General features: G+C 38.3%; 1 protein-coding gene across 1 annotated transcript in view; it reads left to right on the top strand.

Moving 5' to 3' along the window:
* The window catches only part of FAM91A1 (family with sequence similarity 91 member A1), a 49210-nt gene that overhangs the window by 24013 nt on the left and 10130 nt on the right, over nt 1-15067 (top strand). Inside the window, exons 5-17 of the mRNA XM_007943428.1 lie at nt 623-713; nt 2295-2357; nt 3142-3248; nt 4117-4155; nt 5096-5208; nt 5615-5730; nt 6477-6589; nt 7173-7259; nt 9245-9377; nt 10658-10806; nt 12277-12411; nt 12544-12657; nt 14074-14146. Coding sequence (XP_007941619.1) covers nt 623-713; nt 2295-2357; nt 3142-3248; nt 4117-4155; nt 5096-5208; nt 5615-5730; nt 6477-6589; nt 7173-7259; nt 9245-9377; nt 10658-10806; nt 12277-12411; nt 12544-12657; nt 14074-14146 — 1333 coding nt within the window. The remainder of the gene's footprint in view (nt 1-622; nt 714-2294; nt 2358-3141; nt 3249-4116; nt 4156-5095; nt 5209-5614; nt 5731-6476; nt 6590-7172; nt 7260-9244; nt 9378-10657; nt 10807-12276; nt 12412-12543; nt 12658-14073; nt 14147-15067) is intronic.

Raw genomic sequence — 15067 nt, 5'->3', positions numbered from 1 at the left:
TGAAACTGTTATATATTAGTGAATTTCCTGTTACTGAAAATAACAATATGGAGTTTGAATAAAGTTTTGATTTGAGAGATTTCACGATCAGCAAATCAACCTGATTCTGCTTTCCAAAAAGAGTTAATATTGGAATTTATCTGTAAACACTTATTACTTACTAGCATACATTAGTACCTATAGATCCTTTGGGCTCTAAGTTGTGTTGATCATATATTTTAGCACCTTAATGGATGGCCGTGTGCTATTTTTTGGGGGGTGGTAGTGGTTGGTTTGAATTCCAGGGTGATAAATGGAAGAAGTGTGTAGTTATATTTCTGGGTGGTTTGTGCTCCTTGACTACTAATCTAGAGGTGGTGGTTGGAACCCACCCAGTGGTACCATGGGGCCTAATGATCTGCTTCCATAAAGACTGAAGCCAAGAAAATCCTACGGGACAGTTCTGTTCTGCAGCAGTGGAGTCGCTGTGACTTGAAATTGACTTGGCAGCAACTTTTTTTTTAATGTGTAGTTAATTTGAGTAATTAATATAATCATTATTTTAAATGTGAATAGGTTTCAGAATACTTATAAATATGTTAATTTGGATAGACCTTAACTGAAAATATTTTGCTTTTCTTAGATATGCACTTTGCCTGAGAAATGCGCTATTGATAAGATCATCGATTCAGGTCCTCAGCTTTCCGGATCTCTAGATTACAATGTAGTACATAGTAAGTGGTTAGTAGAAATGATCTTTTGTCAACATCAACACTTGTTTTTAACCACCAATAGTTAATAGCAGTTATTTATCAATTAGGTATGGATGATACTGTTTCCTAAGGCATGTTGTTTGAAATGTGACTTTAGTTCCTTGTTTTCTAGTAACTAAGAAGTCCCATCCACTGGCCATTTATAAATGTGAATGATAAGGAAAATTTGATAGTTCTAAGCATTGTTGATGTCAGATGGTTCTTGGCTAAAAGCAAAGAATACAAGACAGATGTTTACTTGTGTTTTATTGACTATGCAAAAACATTTGTGTGTGAATCATAATATACTATGGATAACACTGAGAAGAATGGGAATTCCAGAACACTTAATTGTGCTCATGAGGAACCTGTACATAGACCAGGAGGCTGTTAAAATAGAACAAGGAGATACTGCATGGTTTAAAATCAGGAAGGGAGTGTGTCAGGGTTGTATCCTTTCACCATACTTATTCAATCTGAATGCTGAGCAAATAATCCAGGAAGTTGAACTACAGGAAGAAGAACATGGCATCAGGATTGGAGGAAGACTCATTAACAACCTGCAATACGCAGATGACACAGCTTTGCTTGCTGAAAGTGAGGATGACTTGAGAAAGTGAGGATGACTTGAAGCACTTACTGATGAAGATTGAACACTGCAGTCTGCAGTGTGGGTTACACCTCAATATAAAGGAAACAAAAATCCTCACAACTGGACTTGTAAGTAGCATCATGATAAGTAAAGAAAAGATTGATGTTGTTAAAGACCTCATACTACTTGGTTCTGCAATCAACACCAATGGAAGCAGCAGTCCAGACTTCAAAAGATGTATTGCATCTGGCAAATCTGCTGCAAAAGACCTCTTTCAAATGCTGAAGAGCAAAAATGTCTCCTTGAGGACTAAGGTGCACCTAACCCAAGCCATGGTATTTTCAATTGCATCACATGCACATGAGAGCTGGACAGTGAATAAGGAAGACCAAAGAAGAGTTGATGCTTTTGAGTTGTGGTGCTGGCGAAGAACACTGAAAGTACCATGGACTGCTAAAAGAACTAACAGATCTGTCCTGGAGGAAGTGCAGCCAGAATGCTCCTTGGAAGTGAGAGTGGCCAGACTTTGTCTCACCTCCTTTGGTCATGTCCGAAAAGGACCATTCCCTGGAGAAGGAGATCATGCTGCTAAAGTGGAGGGTCAAGGAAAAAGGGGAAGGCCTTCAACAAGATGGGTTGATATAGTGGCTGCAATGATGGGCTCAGATATAGCAAGGGTCGTGAAGCTGGCACAGGACCAGGCAGTGTTTTGTTCTGTTGTACGTAGAGTCACTGTGAGTTGGAGATGACTTGGCGGCACCTAACAACAACAACAACAAGAAGCATATGTAGGAAACTGAAATTTGAAAACCTTAATTCTTTTCTTCTTCTATTTTACTTTTTATCTTTACTTCTCCACATACCATTCAGCTGTAAGAATTTTTATAGAAAGCCAGAAATCAGAATTTTTTTTTTCTTTAAATAGTATTGTTGAGTATCATATCTAACACAAGATAATTCTGCTTCTGTAGGTTTATATAACAAAGGATTTATTTATCTGGATGTACCAATATCTGATGACAGTTGTATAGCAGGTGAGCATGTATTAACATTTTGAACATGTTTTGAATGCCCTCCTAGCTCTTTGTACGATCATTGCCCTCTCTGTGAATATAACTTTGGGGGTTTTAGAAACACCATTGTAATTAGACACACATCCTTCTAGCATCTTACATCTTAGTATTTTTTTTTTTTAAAGAAAAACATTCTTCATTATATTGTTACACTATTGAGGTGGTTTTGAATTCCTGCTTTTCATTTTTGTATTGTTTTGGTATACATACTCTGTCAAAATAATAGAGAAATCCAGGATAAATTCTCCCTCTTCTCAAGGTGGAGCCAATGGCTTTTGTCTGCCTGGCTTTTGTATAGTGTACAACTCTTTCTCGTAGTCCTTTTACCCTTTCACCCCCCTGCCGTCTCTGCCCCCTCTCCCATTCTGAAGCAGCCCCAGTTCCTGTCCCTTTCCACCCAGTACACATCCTCCAGCATCTCTCTGTCTCATTTAAGTCTCGTGTACCCCATGGGACATCATATTGCTCTTTGTAGGGTTCGTGCTGTACTCTCAGTCCCTCTCTGTGTGATGTGTGGGCATGGTGCAAATGGTCTTGACTTTGGGATCTTAGAAAGCATGCTGTGAAGTAGATTAAATAAATAAAAAGCTGAAGTCAGTCCATAAGCTAGAGATTACTCTTTTGAATAGACATTTGAATTATGCTTTTGTTTTATAAAATTGCATCACTGAGACAAGTCTTTGATTATTATTCTTTTTTATTTTAATAAAACACTTTTTTTTGTTCATTATTTTGTTTATTTTAGTTCCTCCTCTTGAAGGCTTTGTAATGAATCGCGTTCAAGGTGATTATTTTGAAACCCTGCTGTATAAGATATTTGTTTCAATCGATGAGCACACTAATGTTGCAGAGGTAAGTGTGGCAGCATCTCATGAAGGAATTTAATCCAGACTATAAAACAGGTGTATGTAAAGCAGGTAAACGGCTGGCCATGGTGGTGCAAATGGTTCAGCACTCAGCAGCTCTATAGGAAAAGAGCTGCAGTCTCTTCCATGCAGATCACAGCCAAGTGAACCCTGTGGGGCAGTTCCATTTTGTCAGGTGGGGCCACTGTGAGTCAGAGTAGACTCGACAGCACCTAACAACAACAACAAAGTAGGTGAAGTTGTTTAATGACACAGTTAAATTGTTTTCAGCATCTAGACATGGCCAGGTCATGTTGTTATGTGCCACCGAGTCAGCCCGACTTATAGCGACCCCTCCTTGGGTTGCCAAGGCAGTATCACTGTGGAAGTAGATTGCCCAACCTTCCTTCGGAGGAGTGGATGGTGGGTTTGAACCGCCAACCTTCTGGTTAGCAGTCAGGTGCCTTAGGCACTGTGCTACCAGAGCTGGCCAAGTCATAGAGGGTTAATATTCTTAACTGTCACTATTCTTAAGTTACTTCTTGCAGATGTGGAGTAAAAAGTTTCAAGTTAATTACTTACCATTGTTAAATAACTTTTTCTATGACTCTTTATAATGAAAAGATTGTAGACTGCATTGATCTATCTAGGAGTTTTCTTATTTTAAATGAGTCAAAATTAAAGAGTAAGGAATCTTGTATTATTATGGTCACTATCAGAATTAGTACTACTGAGATACAAAAAGTTCTGAATTCAGAATGTACTCAAACTTTGAATTATCTGTAATTCAGAATTATTTTGATTGGTGTTAACTTTGTCTGTGTATATAATGATAGTTCTAAGAATCTAAAGTGACTTTCAGTTTTCTTTTCTAGCTTGCAAATGTCCTTGAAATAGACTTATCCCTGGTCAAGGTATGTTGGGTTTATATTCTTCAGCTTGTCATGTGTGGACCAAATGGATTTTACTAATGTATTTTTCTCATGATGAGCTACTAAGAAACTGAGGCGTTGAGATTCTTATTAGCTCTGAGGCTACTGGAGACCAGATTTGTAGAGCCCTGCTGTCCTGGGAAATGTCTGGACTTAGGGAATGGGGTAACCAAGTTCTCTTGAACTTTCTAAGGCATTCTTCCTTTAATTGCCTTGGCCCTTCTAGGTTCTAAATTGCCATTATTGTTAGGCATATTGGTGGGCTTTGGATGGTACTGTGGGGGGACCTAGGACTTTCTGACTCTTGTATTTCCAATTACCTTGTTCCTTTAAGTTCCTGGCAGAAGAATTGTCATATAGGAATGATAGCAAATGTCAGATAGTCTCACTGCTTGGCCTTGTGCTCAGTAACTGTTAATATTGAATTCTGATAAAGTTGAATTGGACCCTTAGTAATTATGAATGAGCACGAAACAGTGCCTCCTGTCCATCCTTAACCCTGAATCCACATCTTGGGATCCTACTGCCTGGCATAGTAGGGGTGATTGCAAAGATGGAAAAGAGCAAGATTAGGGTCCCTGAGTTAGTACTCCAACACATGGAGTTAAAGAGCTTGCATACTTATGTGTACATCAGGAAGCACCTGGTCAGGACCCTGTAATGAGACCAATTAAACAATCAGTTGTGGCTTTGTTGGGTAGGATCTAGGGAAGGGAAGGCCAGAGAGTGGGACACGTTCCCTCCCGTATATATCTGAAGACCTTAGGAGAAGAACAGGTCTGCTGAAAGTGGATTTTTGTTGTTATGGGATGCAAATGTCTGAGAATCACTGCAGGCACAGCTTATTACAGTATTTTTTCATTACAGATCTTCTGATGTCTTGTTTCCTTTTGAATGTTCATTTCCTTTATATTCCTTTCAGAATGCTGTTTCAATGTATTGCCGATTGGGCTTTGCTCATAAGAAGGGACAAGTAATCAATTTGGATCAACTTCATTTATCGTGGCGGAATGTTCCATCTGTAAACAGATTAAAGTAACTTATTTATTCTGTATAAGATATTAGAGTTGTCCTTTTGGAAAAGAGTTATAAGAAAATTTTACTCAACCTGTCAGTTGAATTGAACCCTGTCTCAGTTATTTTCACTCTCCTGTGTGTGATGGATCTTTTTAGAATCTCCTGAAAGCTAAGAGGCCTCTCCCTAGAAAAAAGCCCATAGAATGTTTAACATACAATTTTGATGGGTTCTTGAATTCCTTGAAGCCTATCCATGGGTCTTGCTGTGTATGGGTGGAGAATCTTTGGGCTCTGTCAAGTCCAGGCTTGAATATGAGACTGGATTTACATGATTGCTCATAATTTAAGTACTGATTTCAGTGACTGTTTTTACAAGATAAACTTATATTATTTTTTAAAAAGTGGATTTATTCTTCATGAATAGGAGTACTTTTGACCCACAAAAGATGCTTCTCTCATGGGATGGCGGGGAAAGTAGGAGTCCTGTACAAGAAGCTTCGTCAGCTACTGATACTGATACAAATAGTCAAGAAGATCCAGGTTAGCAGAAACTCGGTTTAATTTAGAGACTGCCCATAGGTACCGCCGCATATGTTGCACATGTACTCATGAACAGTTTCTTCGCCAGGCTTAAAGTTCCTTTATGTTTGTTCTCGATTTCATTCTTTCAATATGCAGTCATTGAAAACTTAGCCATATGTTAGGTCTTTGGGTTATAAAATTGGCAAGAATATGGTACCTTCTTTCTAGGGATTAACAGTCTAGGAGGAGAAGGCAATGTAACCAAAACAACTATGAGGAAGAAGTGTTGTGGGGCTTAGGGGTAAAGAGGAAGAGGTGAGATCTCTCACTGCCTAGAAAGTTAAAGAAGCTTTCGTGAAGAGAAATCATTGGCAGAGTACAAAGGGGGACAAGGCATGGTAGACAAAGGAGTCGACATGGTTTAATGTGGGGAGAAGAGGGGGACAGCATAGACTGTCTCCCATGTTGGCCCACAATAGCTCTGTTCCCTGAGGTCTTGGCTTATTTTAAGATATAATATATAAATGTATTTATAGTACATTTTAAGAAATGTACTATAAAATATTAAAAATTTTTTTAAAAAAAGAATTACATGTACCTGTAGGACAGATTAGATTGGGACTTATGGCTATAACATGGCTTATATTTAATTATGTACTTTCTGGTTAGCAAATAAAGCTGAAATGAAATACTTTCTCATTCTAAGTGATAACATAATATAATTTTCATTTACTTGATTTTAAATTAGGAATTTTTCCTTTTAGCTGATACGGCCAGTATAAGCAGTTTGAGTCTGTCTACAGGATATACAAAGCGAATTGCATTCCTATTTGATTCAACTCTTACTGCCTTTTTAATGATGGGAAATCTTTCACCAGTAAGTCAGATTCTTTTTAAATAAAAATGTTTAAAATTAAGCTTAGTTACAAAATAATTCACTGCTTTTTTTTAAAAAAAAAATCCTTTTTAATCTTTTTCAAGTTCTATCTAGATTTATTCCTGAAAATGCAACTAATTTTGGTTTATATTCCTTCCAAACCAAACCTATTGCTTTCAAATTGAGTTCCAGCTCACAGCAACCCTATAGAACAGAGTAGAACTGCTCCTTAGAGTTTCCAAGGCTGTACATCCTTAGAGAAGCAGACTGCCACGTCTTTCTTATGTGGAGCGGCTGGTGGGTTTGAATCACTGTGCTTTTGGTTTGCAGCCAAGCACTTAACCACTGCACCACCAGGACTCCTGATTATGTTTCTTAGTGGGGTGTAATAACTTCTTCCTGAGGGTTACTTTTGTAATTTGAAAGATCAGCCCCTTATCTCACCCACACTTAGGTTTAAATATATTGGAAAGCACAATACAAATGTGTTATTAACATGAAAAGGGAAGACTAGCACTTTAAAGATAGGTTTGTATAAGGTAAGTATGAGTTAGTTACCTTATATTTGTTTTCTTTATTGCAGAACTTGAAAAGTCACGCAGTCACGATGTTTGAAGTTGGCAAGCTTTCAGATGAGTCTCTGGACAGCTTTCTCATAGAATTGGAAAAGGTACCTCTCGATTGCACGTTGTGGGGCTCTCAGGGTGTTCCCCACCTCATCTAACTGATAATGGCTTTCTGGTATATTCTTGCTCATTCCAACCCCATTCCCCACTTTAAGTATGTGGTATTATTTAGACTTAAACATACTGAGTAGATGAATGAATTTTGAGAGTCATCTACTCAGCATAATTTAATGTGATTATAAAGAAATGATTTAACAGAAATCTCAGTCTGTGTGTAACTTTTAAAAACGTTTCTAAAGTAGCCTTTCATCTTTATCTCTTGTGACTCCCTAAAATCACCTCTTCAGCAGTTCTCTTTGAAGTTTTTGTTCCACTTACTTTAAGTGTGGGACAATGTCCCTGGGTGTCGTAGTTATTTATGTCTACTCTCAATGTCCCTTGTAGCATCTTGAAGACTTCAGCTGTATTTACTCTTAACCACCTTCTTCCCCGTGAGTACAGCCCTAGTTTTCCTTAGCTCTAAATCTTAATTGCCCTTATTGGGGTTCCTTATGCCTGGAATTTTCTTCTATCCTGTTCTGCCTCTTTGTATGCAGTTTGTGTACCAGATCTGTTCTTTGACTAATAATTTTGGTGCCTTTTGTACTTAGTGGTGATTTGCATAGTAATGTGCTGTTTAGAGAATTTGTGATGATTCTGTTTTTTTTTTTTTTTTTTTAAATAAAAAGATTTACTGTACCATTTTTTTACTGCTTCTTCATAGGGTTTTCACTTTTATTAATGCAAAAATCCATTTGAAATAATTCTTAATTGGTCTGTTGCTTATTGTATACCCTCTTCTGCCAGTCAGTTCTTTACTGTGCTCTGGCACATTTTAAGTTCTGGCTTTCTGACCTTTATTTTTCTTACCTCAATGTCTTGTTTCAAATGTAGGAAGATAAGCAGATGGCTGTTTTACTCATTCATATATCTGAACTCCTTTTTTCCACATCTCATTCTTGGAAAAGCATTTTAATCTGGAGTTTCATTTTTGAAAATGGTTTCTTAATTATTTTTTAAGAAGCTTGATCTTGATTAAACCCAGTTGGTTGATCTTGTTAGGCAAGTTTAATTCAGTTTTTGCACCTGTAGACCGTCCTTTTGATTGCTGTGTTGTTTCTGGGATGTATGTGCTTTTACATATGGAACAGGTCTCAGTTCTGTCAGAAGGGCTTCATTAAAATGTAAGCCCCGTGAAGGCAGCGGTTTTGTCTGTTTTGTCCTCTGCTCCATGCATCTCTTAGACAGGTCATAGCCCATAGTAGGCACTTAGTAAATCCTTGTTCAATCATTATAAGCTGTTTTTCCAGGAGTGGTTGAATGGCTGTATTGAATCACATACTCCTTTGTCTCTTGTGACTAACCCATTGCTGAAACTTACTACTATCAACTCACTTCGAACTCATAGTGACCCTATAGGACAGAGTTAGAACTGTGCCATGGGATTTGTATGGCTGTAATCTTTATGAAAGCAGGCTGCCACATCTTTCTTCCATACAGTGGATAGTAGGTTTGAACTGCCGACTTTTGGTTGGCAACTGAGTGCTTAACCACTGCGCCACCAGGGCTCCTTTCGCCCGTGACTAGTGATACAAAATTGTGGCCAGAACGTTCAGAATTAGAGGTATAATTAGTGTCCATAGATGAGAGTACTTTTCTGAATGAAGCAGAAGATGGATCTTAGGGTTTTTTTTAATCACTCTCTCTGAATCATATCTGGGGCATATCTTGTATAAATGGTAGAATTTAGTATTATTCAGCTGCTAAAATTGTTAGGTTTACTTGTTGAAGTAATTTCTACCATCTTCATAGATGTAATCAAATTGGAAATTCATCTGAAATTGAGGATAATACTTGTTTCAGTATTAGCTGGGCATGTTTTTTATTTATTTTTAATAATGTCTGAATATCTCTGTATTGTATAGCTACACATCAAAGTACGTGGCATGGGAGTGGTAATTGTTGCATAATTTATCTTCTTTTGGTTTAGGTTCAGAGCACTGGTGAAGGAGAAGCACAGAGATACTTTGATCATGCACTTACTCTGAGAAACACAATACTGTTTTTGCGTCATAATAAGGATCTAGTTGCACACACGGCACAGCCAGACCAACCCAATTACGGTATGATCAATTTACTTAATTTCGAAGACATGATTTTATGAAAAGTCTTTCTAAGAAATTCAGCAGAGCATGTTCGCTAATTTAATCATCACTTCTTTAATCATTTTGTGTAGACAGCATATAGAATTTATAATGAGAGCCTTATTTTATTTATTTTGCTTTGTTTTATTTCTTTGCATGTCATCTGTTTCTTACCTTATTTTACTTTTTTGTTCTCTTCTCATGTGCCACTCACTTTTGTAGCCTTGAAATCTGTCTAGTACCTACAGAAAGGGTTGGATTGTTAATTTCTTAAATTAGCTGAATGGCATTGAGAGCAGGCATCAGTTCTACGTGGGTGAGCAGATGTCAGAATTTAGTTAATTTAGGAGGCATAAAATTTCAAGGACAAAAGCATCTGTTATTTGAAAATACCCAGATGCTGCTACAATAGTTTCCAAAATACTTCACTTTAAAAAAAATACAAAGAAGACAAGATCATTTCCTTTTAAAGGGTAGAAGGACGAAGCAGTAGCAACTTTAAAGTCTTGACTGATGAGCCCTAATGTGGTTGCCGCTCCTGTAGGAACTTTCTGTTTTATGGTAGGTGGTTGTTGGATGCTGCTGAGTAGGTTCCAACTCACAGTGATGCTGTGTGACAGTAAAACTGCCCCCAGGGTTCTCTGGGCTGTAATCTTTACCATCTGTGAGCAGATCACCACCGCTTTCTCCCATGTGGCTGCTGGGTGGGTTTGAACTGTCAATCTTTCGGTTAAGTGCTTAACCATGCCTCATTGTGGTAGGTAGGGATTCCAAGCTTTAGTTGGCTGATGGTATCAGAATTTTCCCAGAGATTCTGATTCAGTGGGTCTTGAGGTCTGGAATGACAACCCAGGAATGTTTATTTTTCGAAAGATAATTCGCAAGCCAGTGATTGGAAATTGCGGGAGAGAAGACACAGCTTTCTCATGGCTCTTAGACTTTCAGAATGTGCCACCTTCGGGAGTGATGAAGAATAGAGAGGGAGTCAGGTATAGCCAGCCCATTCTTGCCTCTTGTAAAGTGAAAGGTGGCCTGAAGCCTCGGTGGCACTGTTACCCTTCTAGACCAGAAAATGGAGACTGTCAGTTTAAGATCAGAAAGTGTTTCAGTGATCTGTTTAGGAAATTTGGCACTTAATAGAATTGTCCTAACTTTTAAAAAGAATTTACAATCTAAAGGCGGCTGTCACTATTTTACCTTACATGTTTGTTTCTCAGTATTGGTCTTTCACTGTGTGTGTGTGCTTGATGGTAATTCAGGTTTTCCTCTGGATCTCTTACGCTGTGAAAGCCTCCTGGGTTTGGATCCTGCGACTTGCAGCAGAGTTCTGAACAAAAACTACAGTCTTCTCGTTTCCATGGCGCCTCTCACCAATGAAATCAGGCCCATCAGCAGCTGCACCCCTCAGGTACAGACCCACGTGGAAGATCACTTATGCATGGTTTCATTCTCTCTCGTGGTGACTTGAAGTGATCTAGCAGTCCTATTCCATTAACTCTCAACTTGCAGATAGCAACTTCTAAAAGCACCAACTCAGATAGCAATTTTATTTTTTATGCTGTTGTAAGATGATGTTATGTTCAATTTCTGAGGTATAATTGGTATATTTTATTTATGTGTCATCTAGTGGCTTGTGACACATTAGATTAAAATTTTATTCACAGATGCAGTATTTTAAGGAGAATGTTCTTGGATGCTCTGAGAAAGAAGCCTAGGTTGTGTTGAGGAATGAAAGAAATTTAATTAGGAAGATTGTTGAGAAATGAGGCTATGATACTAAGAAAGCTGAAAAGAAAATATTGTGTTTGAGAGCTAGAACTCTAGTTATCTCAGTGTAGAATTTACATGTGAAGATTGCTTCTGCTGTTGTACTTTTTAAAAATAAGTTATTTGCATTTAAAAATAGTTGCATTAAATGTGTTTGCTCAGCAGGAAAGTCATGGCCTCTACCAGTTCAGAGTGAGGATTATGCTGCTGCTTGTCAGTCTACATGCTCCCTGGTTGTCCAGAAGAGTACAGAGGATAGAAGGAAGGAGGGGCTGTGGTTGTAGTGGCTGCCTTGTGGTAGCAGTGCTTGGAGGTAGTGGTTGCCTGTGCAGTACTAGCTGCGTCAACACGCAGCCTCTGTCCTCCGTGTTCAACAAGAGTGCACTTACCAACCTTTTTAAAATACGTATTTGTCTCCATCCCATCTCCCCCACCTTCCTTCTATTCTTTAACACAGCTTCTAGGCATAGTAGGAATCCATTAACTGTCTAAATGTGGTAAGATCAATGGATGGATGGATGTTGTTGTTGTTATTTGCGATCGAGTCGGCCCCGACTCATAGCGACCCCACCTTGGGTTTCCAAGGCAGTATCACTACGGAAGTAGGAATGCCCAACCTTCCTTCCGAGGAGTGGATGGATGGATAGGTGGTCCCTTTTATGAAAAATTGTACGTCATTAATGATAGTAATAGCCAAAACTTTGGTATAGCACTTATATGCCAAGTGCTATTTTAAGCCTTTCTGAACAACCTTGCAGCACCCTCATGCAGTGGATATTTTATTGCCATTTTACAGATGAACAAAATGAGGCAGAGTGGGGTTCAGTTACATTCTTAAGGTGGTATGTTTGGGATGATGGAGTCAAGAGTCAAGCTTGGGCAGTGTGCTTCAGAGTCCATGCTCCTAATGGCTGTGATTGGACATGCTTTCTTAATTCCAGTATAAAATTGTAACCATTTGAATAGAGCATTTAAAATTTCTTTCCCAAAAGGATCATAGAAATTGCCATTGATATGAGGCACTAGCTATTTATATAAGGCTATACTTACTCACTTGGGGAGTTTGGCTAATTTAGATAAGCATTACTACTTACCTGTTTTGTGATTGTAGCATATTGGACCAGCTATCCCAGAAGTCAGTTCTGTCTGGTTTAAACTGTACATTTACCATATCACTGGGCAAGGACCACCATCCCTCTTACTGTCCAAGGGTACAAGACTTCGAAAATTGCCAGATATATTCCAGGTATGTTGTGTAAGGTGCCCCTCCCCCCTCCCTTGAGGAGGGTAGAAATTGTTGAGCAGTATTATAGATTGTTTTTTAAACTGTTTTCTTATTTCAAAGTGCCATTTTTGTCTCACTTCTTTTTTCATGTAGGGTTATGATCGATTACTAATAACGTCTTGGGGTCATGATCCCGGGGTAGTTCCTACTTCAAATGTGCTCACAATGTTGAATGATGCTTTAACACATTCTGCAGTTTTAATTCAGGTACTATTATCTTACTTTAAATAAAATGGATTTTGTTTTTTAGATCGTAGTTTGCTAGTCATTTGAAATTTGTAAAGCTGGAACGTAAGAAATCAGAGAGCTAGGTTTTGGTCCTGACTCTTTCTGTAGCAGTGAGGGTTGGTAGAAACAACATAGGCTTTGAAGTTAGAATCAGATTGAATTCAGCCTCACCTTTTGTTAGCTGTCTGACCATTTATAAAAGCACAAAGCCAAAAAAAAATTTTTAATTGAGATATAATTCATGTACCATATAATTCACTCCTTTAATGTGCGTAAGTCAGTGGTGGTTAGTAAATTCATAGATATGTGCAGCCTTTAACACAATCAAGTTTTGCATTTCTCATAAACTCAGAAAGAAACCCTCTTCTCTCCTTTTCCCTAACCCTAAACAATCACTAATCTATTGTCTCCTTCCCTAGAATTGTCTGTTCTGAATATTTCTTACACATTTTAGGGTTGTACCATTCTGCTCTTAAAGAGTATTGGCAAGATAGTTTTCTGGAATTTGCCTTTTTCTGCAAAGATCTGATAGCATGAGAAAATCTGTTTAAGACCTTTGAAAGAGTCCTGTCTGTCCTGCTCCGAGATGATCTGGAGAATTAATCAGACCCTGGAGCATGACATACCTTGCATGCCCTGCTACAGTGCTTTGACTTTAACCTATAGGTAATGGCAACCAGCACTGGCTGCTAAGTAAGCAGGGCATTAACATGTCAGTTGTGTTCTAGGAAGATCAGTTTGAGCACTGTGTTGAGAATGGGTGGATACCTGAAGCAAGATGACCAATTGAGATTCTGTGTATTAGTTTGGATAAGAGATGAGGGGACATCCCAGATCAGAGAAGTGGTAAAAAGAATAGAAAGGAAAAGATGCATTTTAAGAAATACTGTGAATATTTCTGTAGCTACATTAAAAAATGATATACTGTAATTTATTTAACCAGTCTCCTATTGATAGGCATTTTGTTCTTTCCAGTTATTTATAATTATAATGTTATAGCAAATAACTTTGTATGTATTTCAGTGCTAGTTTTTGGGTTTTGGATTCCTATTCCGTGGTATGCCACGTGATTCTGGGGATTCTTCCACCACTTTTCTCCAGAACCGTAGCTAACCCTTATGCAGGTGCACAGGGACATCATCCAGTCTTCTCTTGGCTGACCTGTTAAATCACCCTGTTTTTTTTTTATTAGCCCATGACCCACTTTGAGAAACATTTTCTTAAAAGTTAATATACATGTAAGATGTTTTCACTTGCCATAGAAAATTATTGAAAGCATTTTGTTAGAGTATTAATGTGGACTGTCACATGCACCATCATTTATTTTCTGAATACTGATTATTGGAAATACAGGTTTTTAATATCTTATCAACTTTTTTGTTTCTTTATGTTTAGGGACATGGTTTGCATGGGATAGGAGAAACTATCCATATACCATTTCCATTGGATGAGACAGAACTACAAGGAGGTACTTTACTTCTGAATTGTATCCATTTGACTTCTTTTTCCTTAATAATGACAATAATTTGATGGAAAACAGAGCTGGAAGGGACTTCTTAAAATCTTTAGGTTTTAGGGCTTTATCCTTGTGCTATTAAAACATATTGGCAAAGGATAGTTTTCTGTCGTGTGCCTTTTCCCACAAAACTGGATAGAATGAGAAGACCTGTTTAAGACCTTTGGAAGAATACTCTGTCTTAGAGGTAAGGAGAGTGAGTAGATAGGTACCTGCCTTGAGGGAGGACACGATTTTCTGTGTGCGCAAATTTTTAGTTTCCTTGTGTTGTATGCGTGGAAGTTGGAGTTGGAGAAAAGATAAATTATAGGAAGTATTTTAGGCTTAGGAAGCTGATTTTTTTCCTACCATTACATAGTGTTTTTTGTGGGGAAGAAGAGGAGGTCTTTTTAAAGTATCTGTCTTAGTTTATAGTGCTACTATAATAGTGATACCACACTGTGTGTGTGTATGTATATGTGTATATATATGTACACACACACACACACACACATATATTGCATATACACCAGCCACTCCTCGGAAGGAAGGTTGGGCAATCTACTTCCGTAGTGATGCTGCCTCGGAAACCCAAGGAAGGGTCACTATGAGTTGGGTCTGACTCGACAGCACATAACAACAACATATATGGGATGGCTTTAAAAAAACAACTGTATTCTCTCACAGTTCGGGAAGCTAAAAATCCAAATTCAGGGTGCCACCTCTAGGGGAAGGCTTTCTCTCTGTTGGCTCTGGCAGAAGATCTTTGTCTCCTTTCAACATCTCTGGCCTGGCATTCTTTGGAGATTGCCATATGTCTTGGCATCAATCTTCCCCTGAGTTTAGAAGCTTCTCAGTGTAGGGACCTCAGGTCCAAAGGACATGCTTTGCTCT

The sequence above is a fragment of the Orycteropus afer genome, unplaced genomic scaffold (assembly GCF_000298275.1).
Source record: "Orycteropus afer afer isolate SDZICR_OR568_19922 unplaced genomic scaffold, OryAfe1.0 scaffold00106, whole genome shotgun sequence".
NCBI classification, from domain to species: Eukaryota; Metazoa; Chordata; class Mammalia; order Tubulidentata; family Orycteropodidae; genus Orycteropus; species Orycteropus afer.
This window is presented reverse-complemented; position numbering and strand designations above follow the sequence as displayed.